Raw genomic sequence first — 14,946 nt, 5'->3', positions numbered from 1 at the left:
TTTAGATGTTGACTGCGAAGCACAGATCTGGTCTAAAAGCCCTCCAGCAGCGCCTCCTCCCTCATTCATATCTCGTTTTCATCACATTCCCGGATGCTGGGAAGGCTTTTCTTCTGAATCACATGCAAACACGTGACGTACACCGAAGTGTTTGATGTATCTCAGAATGCAAATTCACCGCTCGATAGAAGCTGGTCTATTTCAGGCTCTCTGATGATCTGACGTTTACTAAGGTTCAGTGTTTTTTCACCATTTTAAAATAGTTCCTGGAAGTATTTCACTTGTTTACTAGAAAACCAGGGATTTCTTGCTGTAAATGAAGTTGATCCTCTTTTTCTGATTCTTTCAAATACGCAGATTGGGTTGGAATATTTGGAAAAAGTATTTCATCTTTGAGGTGTAAAAAAATGCAAGGAATCGTTTCAGAGCTGTTCAGAATATCCTGTTTAAATGCCCGCCTGAGCTTATTCCTGCAGGAAAGACCATCACATGCAGCCATTTTAGCTTTTTCACTTTAGTGGCTTTGGATCTTTGCTCAGCTGTTTTCAGTGCTCACTCAGTACTCCCCCTGTTGAATCCTGCTGTGCTCTCTGATTTGGGCATGGAGGCAGTTTTCTTTACCAGGTTCGGCTCTCTTCTTACTTTTGGGTTTAAAGGCTGATTTTTGTTCCTGAGTGAAAGTTGAAGAAACCTGAAGGTTAATTGTGGTTTAAACTTGACACTTGATGCCAAACACTGGATCACTTCACAAATCTGAGGCAGAACATTCAAAATAATTATGATAAAATCCTTTTCAACAAATAAGCCTGAGTAAAATTAAGTAAAAGCTTTTTTCAGTCCTTTTTCCTCAACAAAATAAACATCTCAATAAAAGATTAAGTCCTTATTTGTGTGTGATTCAAGTGAATAAAATCAAACACATATTGAATATGTATTGAACATTTGTTACATTGTTTTAAAATTATATTGCGATAATTATTGTTATTGTTTTATTGTGCAGCCCTAAGCTGAACATGCAAATAAACATTAGAATAAAGTAGGCTGAACAGAGAAAACCCAAAAATAAGACAAGTAACCTGAAAACCATGACAAAAACACCACTGTTTTATAAAATAACATGTGCTTTGTATTCCATAGAATAATGGGACAAAATTTTGGCTTATTTACCTTTGAACAACGGACTTTGACTTGTTTGTGTCGTTTTTGGGCACTTAGGTGTCTCTTGTTATTACGCTTAAATTGACATATTTAAAAGTCAGAAACCCGTCATTAACTTCTACATGACATGAGCACAGCTGAACTCATTTTTACGTAGCGCGAAAAGAAACAGCTGTATGTAAAAGTTGTATTACTGTAATAATGACGTTTCAAAATTGGACTAAAGTATCTGAGAGTTGCGTGGAAGCATCATACACACACTTATGACATTCTTCAGCACAACACAACAATCAGCCTCACAGGCCCACGCATGCTTAAAAATCCCATCTGCGTTTGACCTGGAAAAGGGAGCGAACATTCCTGGGAATACTCAAAACTCCATTCCTGGTATTCAACTCGTGTGTTAACAACAAAAACAACAAAAAAAAAAATCAAATTGCAGATTAAAAATGCGATACACTGGGCAGCCCCGGACATTTTTTACTAACCAGAGATAATAATTCTGCAGCTAAAACACAGGAGCAGCAGCATATACGGTATATCATTTATTCAATTCAAATAAATCTGAAATTATGGTGCAGTATGATTTTTCCATCAGATTAATTTAGAAACAAAACAATGGTTACTTAAATTAGCTGTTTCCATAAGCTTGTAATTATTTCGACGCTGGGCCAGAACCACAGCTCGTCTGTTTCTGTCTTCATGTGTTGAGGCTTGTGTTCAGGTTGGGAATGTGAGGCTTGTCTGAACGCGAGGACTGAGGTGTGCTTTTACGCCTCAGGCTGCCTCAAAAGGATATTCTGTCCTTTTCTATCTGCAGTCATCCTCTGTTCTCGCTCTGTCGCTATCTTTATCTCTCCCTCCCTGCATGCTGTGTGTGTGTGTGTGTGTGTGTGTGTGTGTTTGTAGATTCAGGTGGTGTTTTAATACAACTTCCTCATGCCATCTTGATTCTGCCATAATCTCTCAGACGCACACACACACAGACTCGGAGCGCTGGGATGGTTACGCCGGCCGTCGGTGTCGGATGAAGAGAGATAGCAAAACAAAAAGCTTTTCAGAGACGGTATCTCTTCCTCTCATCTCCCCTGTTTTATCCGCCTCTCTTTTTATTGCTTCATTGAGGTGGATCGCTGCCATTTGAGCTGCAGTCACAGCAACACTTAACCTGAGGTCCCAGGAGCTGGTTTACTGATTCATTTGGATGATAACTCTGCTGAGAAAAATCCCAGATACCCCCACACATCTGGACTGGTGTGGCTACTTGGTTCACAGTAGAGTTATCTAGATCCCTCATTCCAGACCCTGAAATAGTTTTGATCCCTGACAGGAGGCTGCCACTCATCAACAGTGTTGGGCAAGTTACTTACTAGTTACTTATTACTTCTTAAAAAAGTAATAATATTACTGTCTCTCTTGACTTTAACTAATATCATATTCATAGCAGCAGCAAATAGTGTGTTTTTTACAATACATAGGCTGTAGCCTCACGTTTCTGCACATGTATTTATAAAAGCAGTATTCAGTATTTTTACAAAACGTTAACGCCACTCTCTCCCGACGACTCCAAGCATCAGTGACAGCAGCTGACGGATTTTCTTTCTGAGTTTCCCGTCGCTGTGCTGCTTCAGCAGATCCTACGATAAATTAGACGTAGACTTGTTCGCGGTTGAAATCTTTTTGCTGGTCGCACAAAGTTGACACCGGACAAAACTGTTTTTTTGCATCTCCGAGGAAAGAACGCCTCAACAACATAAGGTGCAGCACAGTCGCATATTCATGTCGAGCATGGTGTGTTCAGGGACTCAGTAACGCAGCGTTACTTGCATTAGTAACTGTAATAATATTACTGTTTGGAAATAGTAATCTGTTACTGTATGACGTTGGGATGTGCACGGCTCAGGAGAGGATCGCTCTGCAGCAGGTGATAAAAGCCGTCTACCGAGCACCAGTGATATCGGTGAGGTTCCTGCAGAGCCCAGAGAATACTAGGGAACAGTACCCACCCAGCCACAGCCTGTTCACCCTGCGGCCACCTGGGAAGACAGACAGAAGGATCTGCTGTCTCGCAACCAGACTGCAGAGCAGCTTCTTCCCCCAGACTGAGAGACTCATTCTCAGCACTGCACCATGCCAAATAGTTTATTTCTGCATATTATAATTTTTGTATAGATTGTTTGCTTTGTAGCATAAACAGATTTCTTATCTTGTCATCTTACCTTGGTGTCGTACATTTAAAGGAAAGTGTTTCTTCTACGGCTGCTTCCTGTGTGTATTCCTGTCTTTTGTGTGTCGTTGTAGTTTGGAAACAGTGAAAGAGCCACAACCCCACTTTACATTTACTCATTTAGCTGAGTTACAGTTGCTATATATGTCAGAGGTCGCACTCTGGAGCAACTAGGGGTTAAGTTTCTTGCACATGGGTGGATGTGTGACTGCGGGTATCGAACCTGGGTCTCCCTTGTTCTGTATTCCCATTTCATCTTTAAACCATATCATCAATGTGTCCTAACGCACGAGACCCATACAGATAATGTATTGATCCTCTATGTTGTGGCCAGCAGTTTTCATTTTTACATGATGAGGACAGTCAGAGCGTCGAATCAGGTAATTATCAGCTGAATCTGCGGCTCCCCTCGGCTTTACACAACTTTATAGTGACTTTCAGCTCTTTGTTCATCTGTCCGGCTGCAGCTTTCCTGTTCTGGCTCACTCTCAGAGCGACTTTTGCAGCTACACAGCAGCACACAGCAGGCAGACACAGTTAGAGCCGAGCTGGTGAGCACAGCGGAGCTTTTAGCAGCTAAAGAGCCAGATATTTCCCTCAGGAGGTGGTGGAGACCAAACACAGAGCTAACGGAGAGAGAATACTGGACTCAAACACGACTCCACTTGAATGATCATGTTGCTCCGTAACTGCCAGATGTAGAAATAAGAAACTGTTGAGGCGATGATATGTTGATGTTGCCGAGAAGCCACAAGGTCAGTTAATACAGGTTTAAACACACTTGTCTCCTGACAGTGGGCGTAATGTTGCACGTCATGTTTCATAGTGATTAAACAGGTTTTTGTTATTGTAACACTTGCCGCTTAATTAAACAAGGCTGGCAGGAAAAGTAGGAACTTATTTCTGTGCTTCCTCCTGGCTGAAGGCACAGCAGCCATGTTAGAGCTCAGAGGTCGACTGTGGTCCTCGGTCTGTTTCTCTCTGATGCAAAGGTATAAATGCAGAGTGAGGGGCGACGTGGTGAGTGCTGAGCGAGCATAAAATCAAGCTTCAGATTGACAGCAACAGCAAGGCGCCTCACAGTTATCCTCGTCTACCTGCCCTTTGTATAACTGCTGCAACATGACTGACTGAGAGAGAGAGAGACTGCAGACCGATGGAAAGAGTGGGAGAAAGAGAATAAAAAAAAAAAAAGAGAGAGACAGACAGAAAGATGTGAAAAACAAAACAAGAGACTTTCCGTACTCTGAGGTGGTTTCGGCCTGTCAGATACATTCAGTGTCTGATGCAACACTGAGTAACCAAGACTGTGTGTGTGTGTGTGTGTGTGTGTGCGCATCTGAGCAGCTCTCATGTGCAAGTGACACAGACTTTGAAATATCATGCCCCCCCCAACACGCACGCACACGCACACGCACTCACACCGCCACCACTTTGCCTCTTCCAACCCCCCCATTCGTTGCCCTCACTAAACAACATGCCAGCCCTGTTGCTAGGCTACCACGAGGAGATGGTGTGTGTGTGTGTGATGGGGTTGGTGGGCTGGCGGCGGTGAGGCGGATACATTTCCACTTTCTCGCGCTCACAGCTGTGATACTGACTTTAGAGTTCGGAGGAGGAGAAGTTTCATCCTCCAGTGCTGCGGTTCCCAACGTGGGAGTTGGGGCCCCTCCAAGGGGCCGTTAGATACATCTAAGGGGTCGCAAGTTAGGAAAGAAATATATTCAAAATTAATTTAATAAATTCTGGATGATTTTACCGTTTCAGACCTCTAAAAATCATCTCTTTGGTGGAAGAATGTGTGCACGAGAGTTGCACGTAAACCTTTGGGTCACAAGGCAGAAAGGTTGTGAACTTTGTCCGGTTACAGGACTGAAGCTTTAGCCGCATTTTGACCCCGGAACTAGGAACCCACTGCGTTTCCACCGAAGGGACCAGGGTCTAATTTTTGTTCCAGCGTCTTTATCTCACCCCACAAAAAGTCCCTGCTCGGGGGACAGTACTTTCCGAAAGTACCAGTACTTTGGAGGGGCGGGGCTCGACTTGCAGTGAATTTCTAGAGGCTTTAACTCGAGCATGTCAGTTTTTCTGCTCCTCTCTTGTCCACCGTTAAATAAATCACAATCAGCACACACAAGTCTCGCCGATGTCCCCCTGAGACCGAGCCAGCGTGCAGCGGTGTGTTTACAGCAAACAGCTGATGGAGTTTCGCTAAATACTGGGTCCGGTCTTTTCATCAGTCAGAAAGTTTTTAGACAGCCAAAGTCGGTCTCCTCCTCCTCCAAAGCTGATTACAGCAAGTAATAAAGCTCGTTTAAATCACGTTCGTCCAGCAGCTGATCAGCTGGAAATGTTTCAGTAACCTTCCAAACTGTCACAATTTTATTTTCGTGTTGCTTTCTCTGTGCTGGAGTTATTTTAAGGCTTGACTGCTTTATCCAGTTTGTTATTAAATTTGTAACAAACTTTATCGCGTGTCTCTTCATCATACTCCCACACAAATAAAGCTGCTTTAATGGTCCAGCATAGCCTGTAGTTTTTCATTATATTCCAGTCAAATCTGATGTTCATGGATCATAGTTACTAAATAATATCGTGCATCGCTTTGTACACCGCATGCATCAGCTGGTTAATTAACCTAAACATGGAGGTTTTTAGGTCAAACGCGGCAAAACAACATCCTTTCACTGCAGAAATACTTTTTACACGGGCTTCAGACTGACTCACCTTACCGTCCAAAAAGAGTGTGTGTGTCCTGGGGATTTTTTGAACACAGAAACTGTGATTTGGCAGTACATCAACACAGATGGGAAACAATTATCTAATTACGTCATTAACTGGAACGGTGCAACTATCAACAACAATCAGATCCAGCTATAATTTCCCCCCCGCCTGCTTCATGAATGTTTTTTTTTTTTAATAGAGAGCCAGTGGCCTTCATCAGGAGACAACAATTTACAAAGAGCATTTAAATATGACAGCCACTCATAAATCAAAAATGGGATATGTAAGTCATGTCAGTTATGTGGGAGAGAGAGTGGTGTGCTGTCTGGTCCATAATAAAATGTTCCACTTAAGTGTGACATACCGTGAAAATCCATGCTACAGTATCCTCAGTGAGGATATCTAGAAATATAAAAACTCTGCAGGGGTCATTTTTTAAGCAAAAACTTTGAAACATTTGCTGGTTTCATCTTCTTACATGTGAGAGCATGTGAGTTTTTTGGGGCTCTGGAAAATTGCGATGATCATTTTTCATAGGATTTTGACATTTTGTAGAATAAACTATTAATTGTGATAATAATCGGTAATGAAAATAATTGTTTAGCTGCAGTCATATCAGTAACTGGGATAAAAGTACAGTTACTATAACCGCACAGACAGACGGGATTTGAAAACATTTAAGAACTAATAAAACTATACTGTAGCTCCTCCAGAAACCCAAAGTAAATATTATCATTTCTTGAAACCAAATGAGAAAACTGTGATGAACTCTGACTGATCAGGGAGATAAACGCAGACAGATCATCTACAGGGAATCGTCTTACACATCTGCCCTCGTCAGCTTCAGCTACAGCAGCCAGCAAAAACAAAGCTTTAATTTCACAACTCTGCAGTGATTCTTTGGGGAGAATCAACAATTCTTTCTCTCGGGAAATAATTGCATTTTATAGAAAGTGATATTATTTGGCAAACAATGATTAAAGTCCCCTGGCTGCCTTTGAATAGTAACTTCAAATCCAGATCCTAATCAGCGTCTACAGACATTGACAGATGTTGTTATTTGTATGTTTATATATACTGTATGGATATGTTTATCTGCACAGACTGTAGGACTGGTCTCCCTGTTTAATTACGCTTATACCGGGATCAAGTTTCATGCATGTGTACCTGGCTAATAAAAGTTATTTTTCTCTGTGTCTCTCAGGGTCGCCATGTCAAAACAGGCCAGCTTGCTGCCATCAAGGTCATGGACGTCACCGGAGTAAGTGCCTCACAAAGCACAGTTTGTCCTCACGAGACTCTGCTGGAGAGGTTTTCTTCTTTATCTCATTATATGCATTTCATAAACGCAGAGTGTTCATATTAGCGTTGTATTGTGTGTGTGTGTGTGTGTGTGTGTGTGTGTTTTAGGATGAGGAGGAGGAGATTAAAGCTGAGATCAACATGTTGAAGAAGTACAGCCACCACAGGAACATTGCAACCTACTACGGAGCCTTCGTCAAGAAGAACCCTCCTGGAGTGGATGACCAGCTTTGGGTGTGTACATGTGTCTTTAACTTAAAGAGCGACGAAACATTTTAGCTTGAACTCACCCTCTTTGCGTACTGAAACAATGCCGCCTGTTTCACTCAAGCACGACATGGATGCAGCTGCTGTTGGTTGCAAGCTTTTGTGGTTTTGTGAATTTTGCAAGAATGAAGCCGAGACTTGATTTCTGCTTTTGGATTCCTTAATAGGGGCGGTTAGCATGTTTAGGGTTAATGTGATGTTGATGTTTTTAGTTGGTTTTTTTAGAGGGAAAGGCCAGGAGCTGCCATTAAAATAAACACTAGGGACCAGAATTAAGTGGATTTGGTGTTAAGTTGCTCTTTAAATGAGTGCTAAGCAGTTTCCTGAATCCTAAAAAATAGTTAATGATAAGTAAATGTCTACACCTTCAAATTGTAGGGTATTTTTTTCTTTTAAATATAAATAATAATTTAACAATTTGCAATAAGTAAACAAAGCCTTTTCATTAGCGGTCTTTTTTATTTTAAAGATATAATACATAATTTTTAAACCCGACAAAATCCCTAATTTTGTCAAGGTAAAAGTGCGTTTCATTACCCCCTTTGTACTGGTGTCAACGTTCTCTTTATGACTCTTTATCCAGTTTTAAGACACATATGTACTGTGCACTTTCAGAACTTGGTTGTTTTTTACTGTATATTTTAAGCAGATGAAGGATTTTAGTCACCGAACGTCTGGATCCAAAGTTATCAGAGAAATAAAGCTGAGCAAACGTTAGCGGCAGCTAGGGCTGGCAGCGTCCTGTGTCCGCCAAACCGCATCGGAAAAACGCCGATTTTTAACGTGAAACTGCTTTATTCAGTGTTTCTACTGGGTTTATTCACCTGGTCTGTTTGTTTTGGAGAGGAGGAGACCTCTGCAGATAATTCGGCTCTCTGTAAAAACCTCCTAAGCGATTAACATCGAAGTAATCCTAACCGAGAGAAGCTCAGAGGTGGTGAAGACAACAACTCCCAAGATCCCACGCTACGTCTTTTGTTATTGTTTTGATTTGAGAGACTACATACTGTGTGTTTAAAACAGGTAATGACTGAACAGACAGTCCACAGATTCTGGCCCCAGCCATTAAGCCACCAAACCATCCAAGTCCATCCAAGAGGTCGTGTAGAAAAGTGTGATAATCTGTACAGTAACATTGTTTGTGTGTGTAGCTGGTGATGGAGTTCTGCGGGGCCGGCTCGGTGACAGATCTGATCAAAAACACCAAAGGGAACTCGCTGAAGGAGGAGTGGATCGCCTACGTCTGCAGAGAGATCCTCAGGGTGAGAGCCGAAACGAACGAAAAAAAAATTAACGTCACCGCTAGTGAGGTGTCGGCATGAAAACATCTTCTCTTTAAAAACCTAAATGTCTGGTGGAACCCTTTTGGTGGGAAACGGTGATGTAAGAGAACCCCAGGAGGAGGATCCCTGAGGAACACCTTATTTTGTTTGTGTTATTCCAGGGACCCAAGTTGCTCTCAAGTAGTTTTAATAAGACGCTCATGATGAGGACTGACGTGTTCTTTAAAGGAGCCACTGTACTGATCTTATAGAAGCCCATATTGGATCTTAGAAGAAACCACAAATGATCCACAAGCCTGTAGATCACCATTTTTACTGTTCCGTGTAGATGCGCATCAAATTAAACAAATTAAATTTTGACTTTATGGATAATAACTCTGTCAGAAAATAAAAACATTTTTAGTACATATACACCTGGGGGTTTTCTTTATTTTAGAGACGACAATATTTTCTGTTGTCTGAAACAATTGATGGAAGAAACTGAAATGACAAAATGTTTTTATTATATTAGTTTTAATTATTTTCTAACCTTAGATTCACTGGGCTTAAGACTTGAATGGGACGACTGATTTGGCCCTTAACGTTTTGAAAAAAACAACGTGTCGACTAAAGCGTTCGTTCTGCTGATGAAAGGACACCACATTTTCTGTCCCGTGTGACAGGAAGTTATAAGCGTTTTGTTTGTTTGTCTGCAGGGTCTGACCCATCTCCACCAGCACAAGGTCATCCACAGAGATATCAAGGGCCAGAACGTGTTGCTGACAGAGAACGCAGAAGTTAAACTGGGTGAGAGGGCGCACACACACACACACACACACACACAGAGGGTAACTTGATACCTTAATATATACTAATATTTCATAGCGTACAAGTCAAGCCTTAAATTGTGTGTTTTTGTAGTGGACTTTGGTGTGAGCGCTCAGCTGGACCGTACGGTAGGACGCAGGAACACGTTTATCGGGACTCCATACTGGATGGCCCCGGAGGTCATCGCCTGTGACGAGAACCCCGACGCCACATATGACTTCAAGGTAAACCAGTACTGCGTGTACTGCGTGTACTGCGTATGGACCAGACACTGTTGACTTCATCTTACTGCCGTTTCGAGCAGGTCAGGCAGCGAACGTTCTCGTCTCATCTGAGATTATTTTCTGGAAAGGACTACAGTTTGATATGAGTAGCTGCTGAGAGTAGGTTTACTCAAGCTCTGTACTTCAGTACAATTTTAAGATACTATACTTAAGTATATATAATAATAAATAAAAATATAAAAATATATATATAGTATTTTATAGTATATAAGTATTTTATGATACTTTCTACTCCACTACATTTACATGATTTGATAGCTTTAGTTACTTTGCAGATTATTAATGCAAAATATGAATAATAAACCAATAAATTATGATGAATGATTGTAGGTTAAGATACTCAGCAGTATGTAAAATAATTTAAATAATACTTTTTAGGCCGGTATGATATAAGGAAAATCCGCAATGTGCAATAACGTTGTTTAATATTGCGATGATTAAAATATGTTTCTATATTTTATACATGTTTATGCTTTATGAACAGGTTTATTAATAAAGGTTTTATTGCATGTACGTACGGTAACGAGCGTAGCTGTTGTCACACAGAGCTGGACGAGGCTGCAGCCTGACATTAAATGTTACGGTCTTTAGCTCGGGGCCCGTTTAATAAAACTTTTTGGTGCCAAGCCCTAAATAAAATTAGTTTTCATATTCGTTGCGCTTCAGGCATCTTGACGTGTTTATCGACGTTGTTCTTATTGTGATGACGATGAAAATGCGATTTATCGGTCAGCACTAATACTTAATTAGTACTTTTAATTTAGTAAGAGTTTTAATTGTAACAGACCATTTTTACGCTGTATCACCACCACTGATAATGATGTTGTTTCGCAGAGTGAAAACGTTCTGGAAGATCTGAGTTCTATTGTAGTAAATGTGGATGTTTTAAAAAACTGTTGAAGCTACTTTGAAACTTTTTTATTTGTTTGTTTTATTGTCGACCCTTTCCTTCTTCCTAACGTGCCATTGTAATGCAAACAAGCCAAATAATTAACCATTTTTGAAAGCTGCATAGAGCTGCGGAAACTCAGTGGATTCAGCACACATGATTTAATGTTAATACATTTAGGTTTAATTGTTGCCTTCAGATATTTCTGTCCTATTTTAGTTAAATGCTCTGTTACGTTTGGCCTTCATTCATCGCCGCCGCCGCCGCCGCCGCCGCCGCCGCTGCTGGTGATGAAGCGCAACAGGCTCCCTGAACAGCAACTCACAGTCATTTATTATTTTACATTAGGGGAGAACAGGGTGAGTTGAGCCAGTTTTTACTTGAGTTGTCTTTAAAGTGAGGACATGACAGTCAGGTCTCCAACTAAAATATGAACATATATTTTAGGTGGTTCATCCCTGTGAATGACCAATTTAGATCTGAAATAAGTTCTTTTCAAAATATGGCTTTCCGAAAAAACTAAAGTGGACTCTCGGGGGTTGGACACAACAATGTCATTTCACTGTGCAAACTCAAATTCCAGGTCCCAACATTTAATTGCGCTTAGGCAGTGAAACATTGCTGCTATGTCTCCAAGTTGTTTCATATCGATGTATCGCTTTAAAGCCATCCTGTTGAACGGACTTCCTGTTTCGTACCTCTCCCACTGCTCTGTCCAAACCCACAAGATGAGTAGAAGCCTGTCTGTCTTCCATTTATAGAAGCATGACTTGGTGGTTTCCTGTGATTACAGTAAAATAGTTGTCTCAACTTCCCCCAGGTCTTTTGGCTCAAATTACCATTTTAACAAACTTGTGTCATCCATCAAACCTGTCTGTAGTGGTTCAGACACAAGAATCATAAATTATTCCATATACCTCTCTCCGTCACAGGGAGAGTAAAATGGATGACTCTTTAAAAATGTGCGGTCACATGACCAATTTTGTCTGTGGTTGCCGAGAAACAAGGGGTGGCTCAACTTCCCCGCAGGCTCAAATCACCCCGCTCTCCCCTACTTATTTATAAAAGCAAAACAAAGTCAGAGAGTTTCTGTCAACAGTGAAAACAATAAGTGTTTTGCCGTTTTTTCCTTAAATTGCTTTTGTATAGTTCAACTCCTCATCGATCACAGCCAGAAGTCAGAAAGCTTGCAGCTGTGAGCGTGTAACACCAACTGACCTTTAAAAACCTCTGAAAAGGTTCAGCGATCTGCGAACGTTTAATCTCTAATCATCGCCACACAAACCAACAACCCCGGGCCCACGTAGAGTCTCCTCACAGAAACAACCAGTGAAAGCCTGAATCTGCGGTCGTTACTGTATGAAGGATGTGCAGTAATGGGGACAGTCCCTGTGGCGAGCCCGTGGAGGACGAGGCGCTGCTCTGTTAAGACGCCATTAACTCCGACCCTCTGGGGCTTCACGTGTCAAGTGACCCTCGGTTCATCTTAGAGTGTTAACGTCAACTTTAAATAGCAGTTTGTTGGCGCCAGTGTGTTAAAAACAGAGAAAGTGTCCAGGGATCCACAATAGCGGTGGCAGATGGTCAGTTTTCGTGTCTGTATTTTTATCACTTTTATCACAAGTACACTGACCAGCGGACCAAAACCACGACGTGCTAATCGCTAACACGTTTATAGGATGTGAAAGTTTTCAGTTTTCTCCCTGTCTCCGCAGAGTGATTTGTGGTCGCTCGGTATCACAGCTATAGAGATGGCAGAGGGAGCGCCGCGTAAGTGTGAAACTCATTTCACTATTATGAGAGCACACAGAGTACAGTTTGTCTGAAGTGTCTAAAAGATATCTCTGTTTCCTCCTCTCTTTTCTTACCCTCTTGTTCCCTTTTCTTTCATTATTTTTCCTCTTCCTCTCCTCTCCTGTCATTTTGTTTCCTTTTGATTTCCTCTTTTATCATCTCCTCGTCTCCTGCCGTTTTGTTTCCTTTCCTCCGGTCTTCTTTCCAATCCTTTTTTTTTTTTTTGCATTTTCTTCTGGTCTCATCTTCTTTTGTTTTCCTTCGTTTTATTTCTTTTCCTTTCTTCTCTTTTCTTCCTTTCATTTCCCCCTGTCTCATCTCCTCTCATCTCTGGCCCTCCCTTTTCTTTCCACTCTTCTTGCCTCGTCTCCTATTCCCTCGTTTCTTTTGTTTTCCCTTCCTTTCCTTTCCTTTCCTTTCCTTTCCTTTCCTTGTCTTATGTCTGCTTCTGTTTCCTCTCCTTCCTTTCCTTTCCTTTCCTTGTCTTATGTCTGCTTCTGTTTCCTCTCCTTCCTTTCCTTTCCTTTCCTTGTCTTATGTCTGCTTCTGTTTCCTCTCCTTCCTTTCCTTTCCTTTCCTTTCCTTGTCTTATGTCTGCTTCTGTTTCCTCTCCTTTCTTTCCTGAATATTCTTATGATCTAATCTTCTTTTGATTCCCTTCATTTCTTTTCGTTCTTTCATTTCCTCCTGTCTCACCTCCTCTTCTTCCTTTTCTTTCCTCTCTTCTCGTCTCGTCTCCTATCCCCTCCATTCTTTTGTTTTCCTTTCCTCTTGTCTCATCTCCTTCCTGTTTGTTTTATTTCCTTTCCTCTTATCTTGCATCCTCTCCTCTTTTTCCCTTTGCTTTTCTTCTTCTTTCCTGTTCTTGTCTCCTTCCCTTAATTTTCTATCCCCTCCTTTCTTTTTCTTTCCTTTCCTTTCATTTCCTCCTGTCTCATCTCCTCTCCCTCCTTTTCTTGCCTCTCTTCCTGCCTTGTCTCCTATCCTCTCCTTTCCTTTCCTCTTGTCTCCTGCACCCTCTCCTCCTTTGCCCTTTGCTCTCCTTCTCCTTTCCTTTCCTGTCCTTGTCTGGTGATGTCTCCTTCTGTTTCCTCTCCTTCCTTTTTCATCGCGTCTCCTCTCCTCTGGTTTGTCCTTCTTCTGTCCTCCCTTTTCTTTACTTTCTCTCCCCCACAGCTCTGTGTGACATGCATCCAATGAGAGCGCTCTTCCTCATCCCCAGAAATCCTGCCCCCAGACTCAAGTCTAAGAAGTGGTGAGTCACTTTGTGCTAAAACACACACACACACATGCAATCAAGCAGCCGCGCACTCAGACACTTACTTCCTCTGCACCTGCTCTGTGGTTATTATCCGGTGTCAGCATCACATTATGCCTCCACAGCAGCGCCACATTCAGCACTAATCTGATTTTAGACTCAACCTCACACACGTCCTACGTAGAGATGCACTTTAAGGGATTAAGAAAAACCCGGTTAACCGTGGAGAAACTGATTTCCAGCATCTTTACCTTTTTAACTAGATTTTTTCTAGTTTGTTTAAGATGTGCACGACAACAAAGAGACCCATTTCTTCTAGGACAACACATATTAATCAACATTTTAATCACATAAGTTTATAACCTGGTAATTACTTATCTGTATTTTACTGTATTCTTTAGAAATCTATATTGTTATTTAACGTCCTCTATATATTTATATACTGTATTTTCAGACACCCCTGATAAAATAAACCTGATGTGTAAACTTCCCATCTTTTTAAACCACTTTTAATATAAAAATGAGGCAGTAAGATTTCATTTTAATTTAAAAATAATAGTTAATAAAATAAAAGTTATGAACCTTTTTAAAGAGCAGTTTTATTTTCACTAATCTCTAGTGGTTTAACACGTCTACTTGGTGCAGTGATGTGGAAGTTTACACCAAGTAGTATTAGGTTAGTCTTAAAAATCATCAAATCGGTCATGTTTCGGACTGTGTGTGTGTCTCCAGGTCGAAGAAGTTCCAGTCGTTCATAGACAGCTGTCTGGTGAAGAGCCACAGTCAGAGGCCGAGCACCGAGCAGCTCCTCAAACACCCGTTCATCAGGGACCTTCCCAACGAGCGGCAGGTCCGCATCCAGCTGAAGGACCACATCGACCGCACCAAGAAGAGGAGGGGGGAGAGGGGTGAGTGAGGCTGCACCCCCCCCCCCCCCCCCCCCCCCCCCCCCC

General features: G+C 41.6%; 1 protein-coding gene across 11 annotated transcripts in view; it reads left to right on the top strand.

Moving 5' to 3' along the window:
* The window catches only part of tnikb (TRAF2 and NCK interacting kinase b), a 64,587-nt gene that overhangs the window by 9,516 nt on the left and 40,125 nt on the right, over positions 1-14,946 (top strand). For all 11 annotated transcript variants that reach the window (XM_046044349.1, XM_046044375.1, XM_046044340.1 and 8 more), the window contains exons 3-10: positions 7,314-7,370; positions 7,520-7,645; positions 8,830-8,940; positions 9,657-9,747; positions 9,862-9,992; positions 12,657-12,711; positions 13,912-13,990; positions 14,726-14,901. In XM_046044349.1, the coding sequence (XP_045900305.1) occupies positions 7,314-7,370; positions 7,520-7,645; positions 8,830-8,940; positions 9,657-9,747; positions 9,862-9,992; positions 12,657-12,711; positions 13,912-13,990; positions 14,726-14,901 (826 nt within the window). The remainder of the gene's footprint in view (positions 1-7,313; positions 7,371-7,519; positions 7,646-8,829; positions 8,941-9,656; positions 9,748-9,861; positions 9,993-12,656; positions 12,712-13,911; positions 13,991-14,725; positions 14,902-14,946) is intronic.

This window comes from Micropterus dolomieu, linkage group LG01 (assembly GCF_021292245.1).
Source record: "Micropterus dolomieu isolate WLL.071019.BEF.003 ecotype Adirondacks linkage group LG01, ASM2129224v1, whole genome shotgun sequence".
NCBI lineage: Eukaryota > Metazoa > Chordata > Actinopteri > Centrarchiformes > Centrarchidae > Micropterus > Micropterus dolomieu.
The sequence above is the reverse complement of the archived record's forward strand: the minus strand, read 5'-3'. Positions and strand labels throughout refer to the sequence as shown.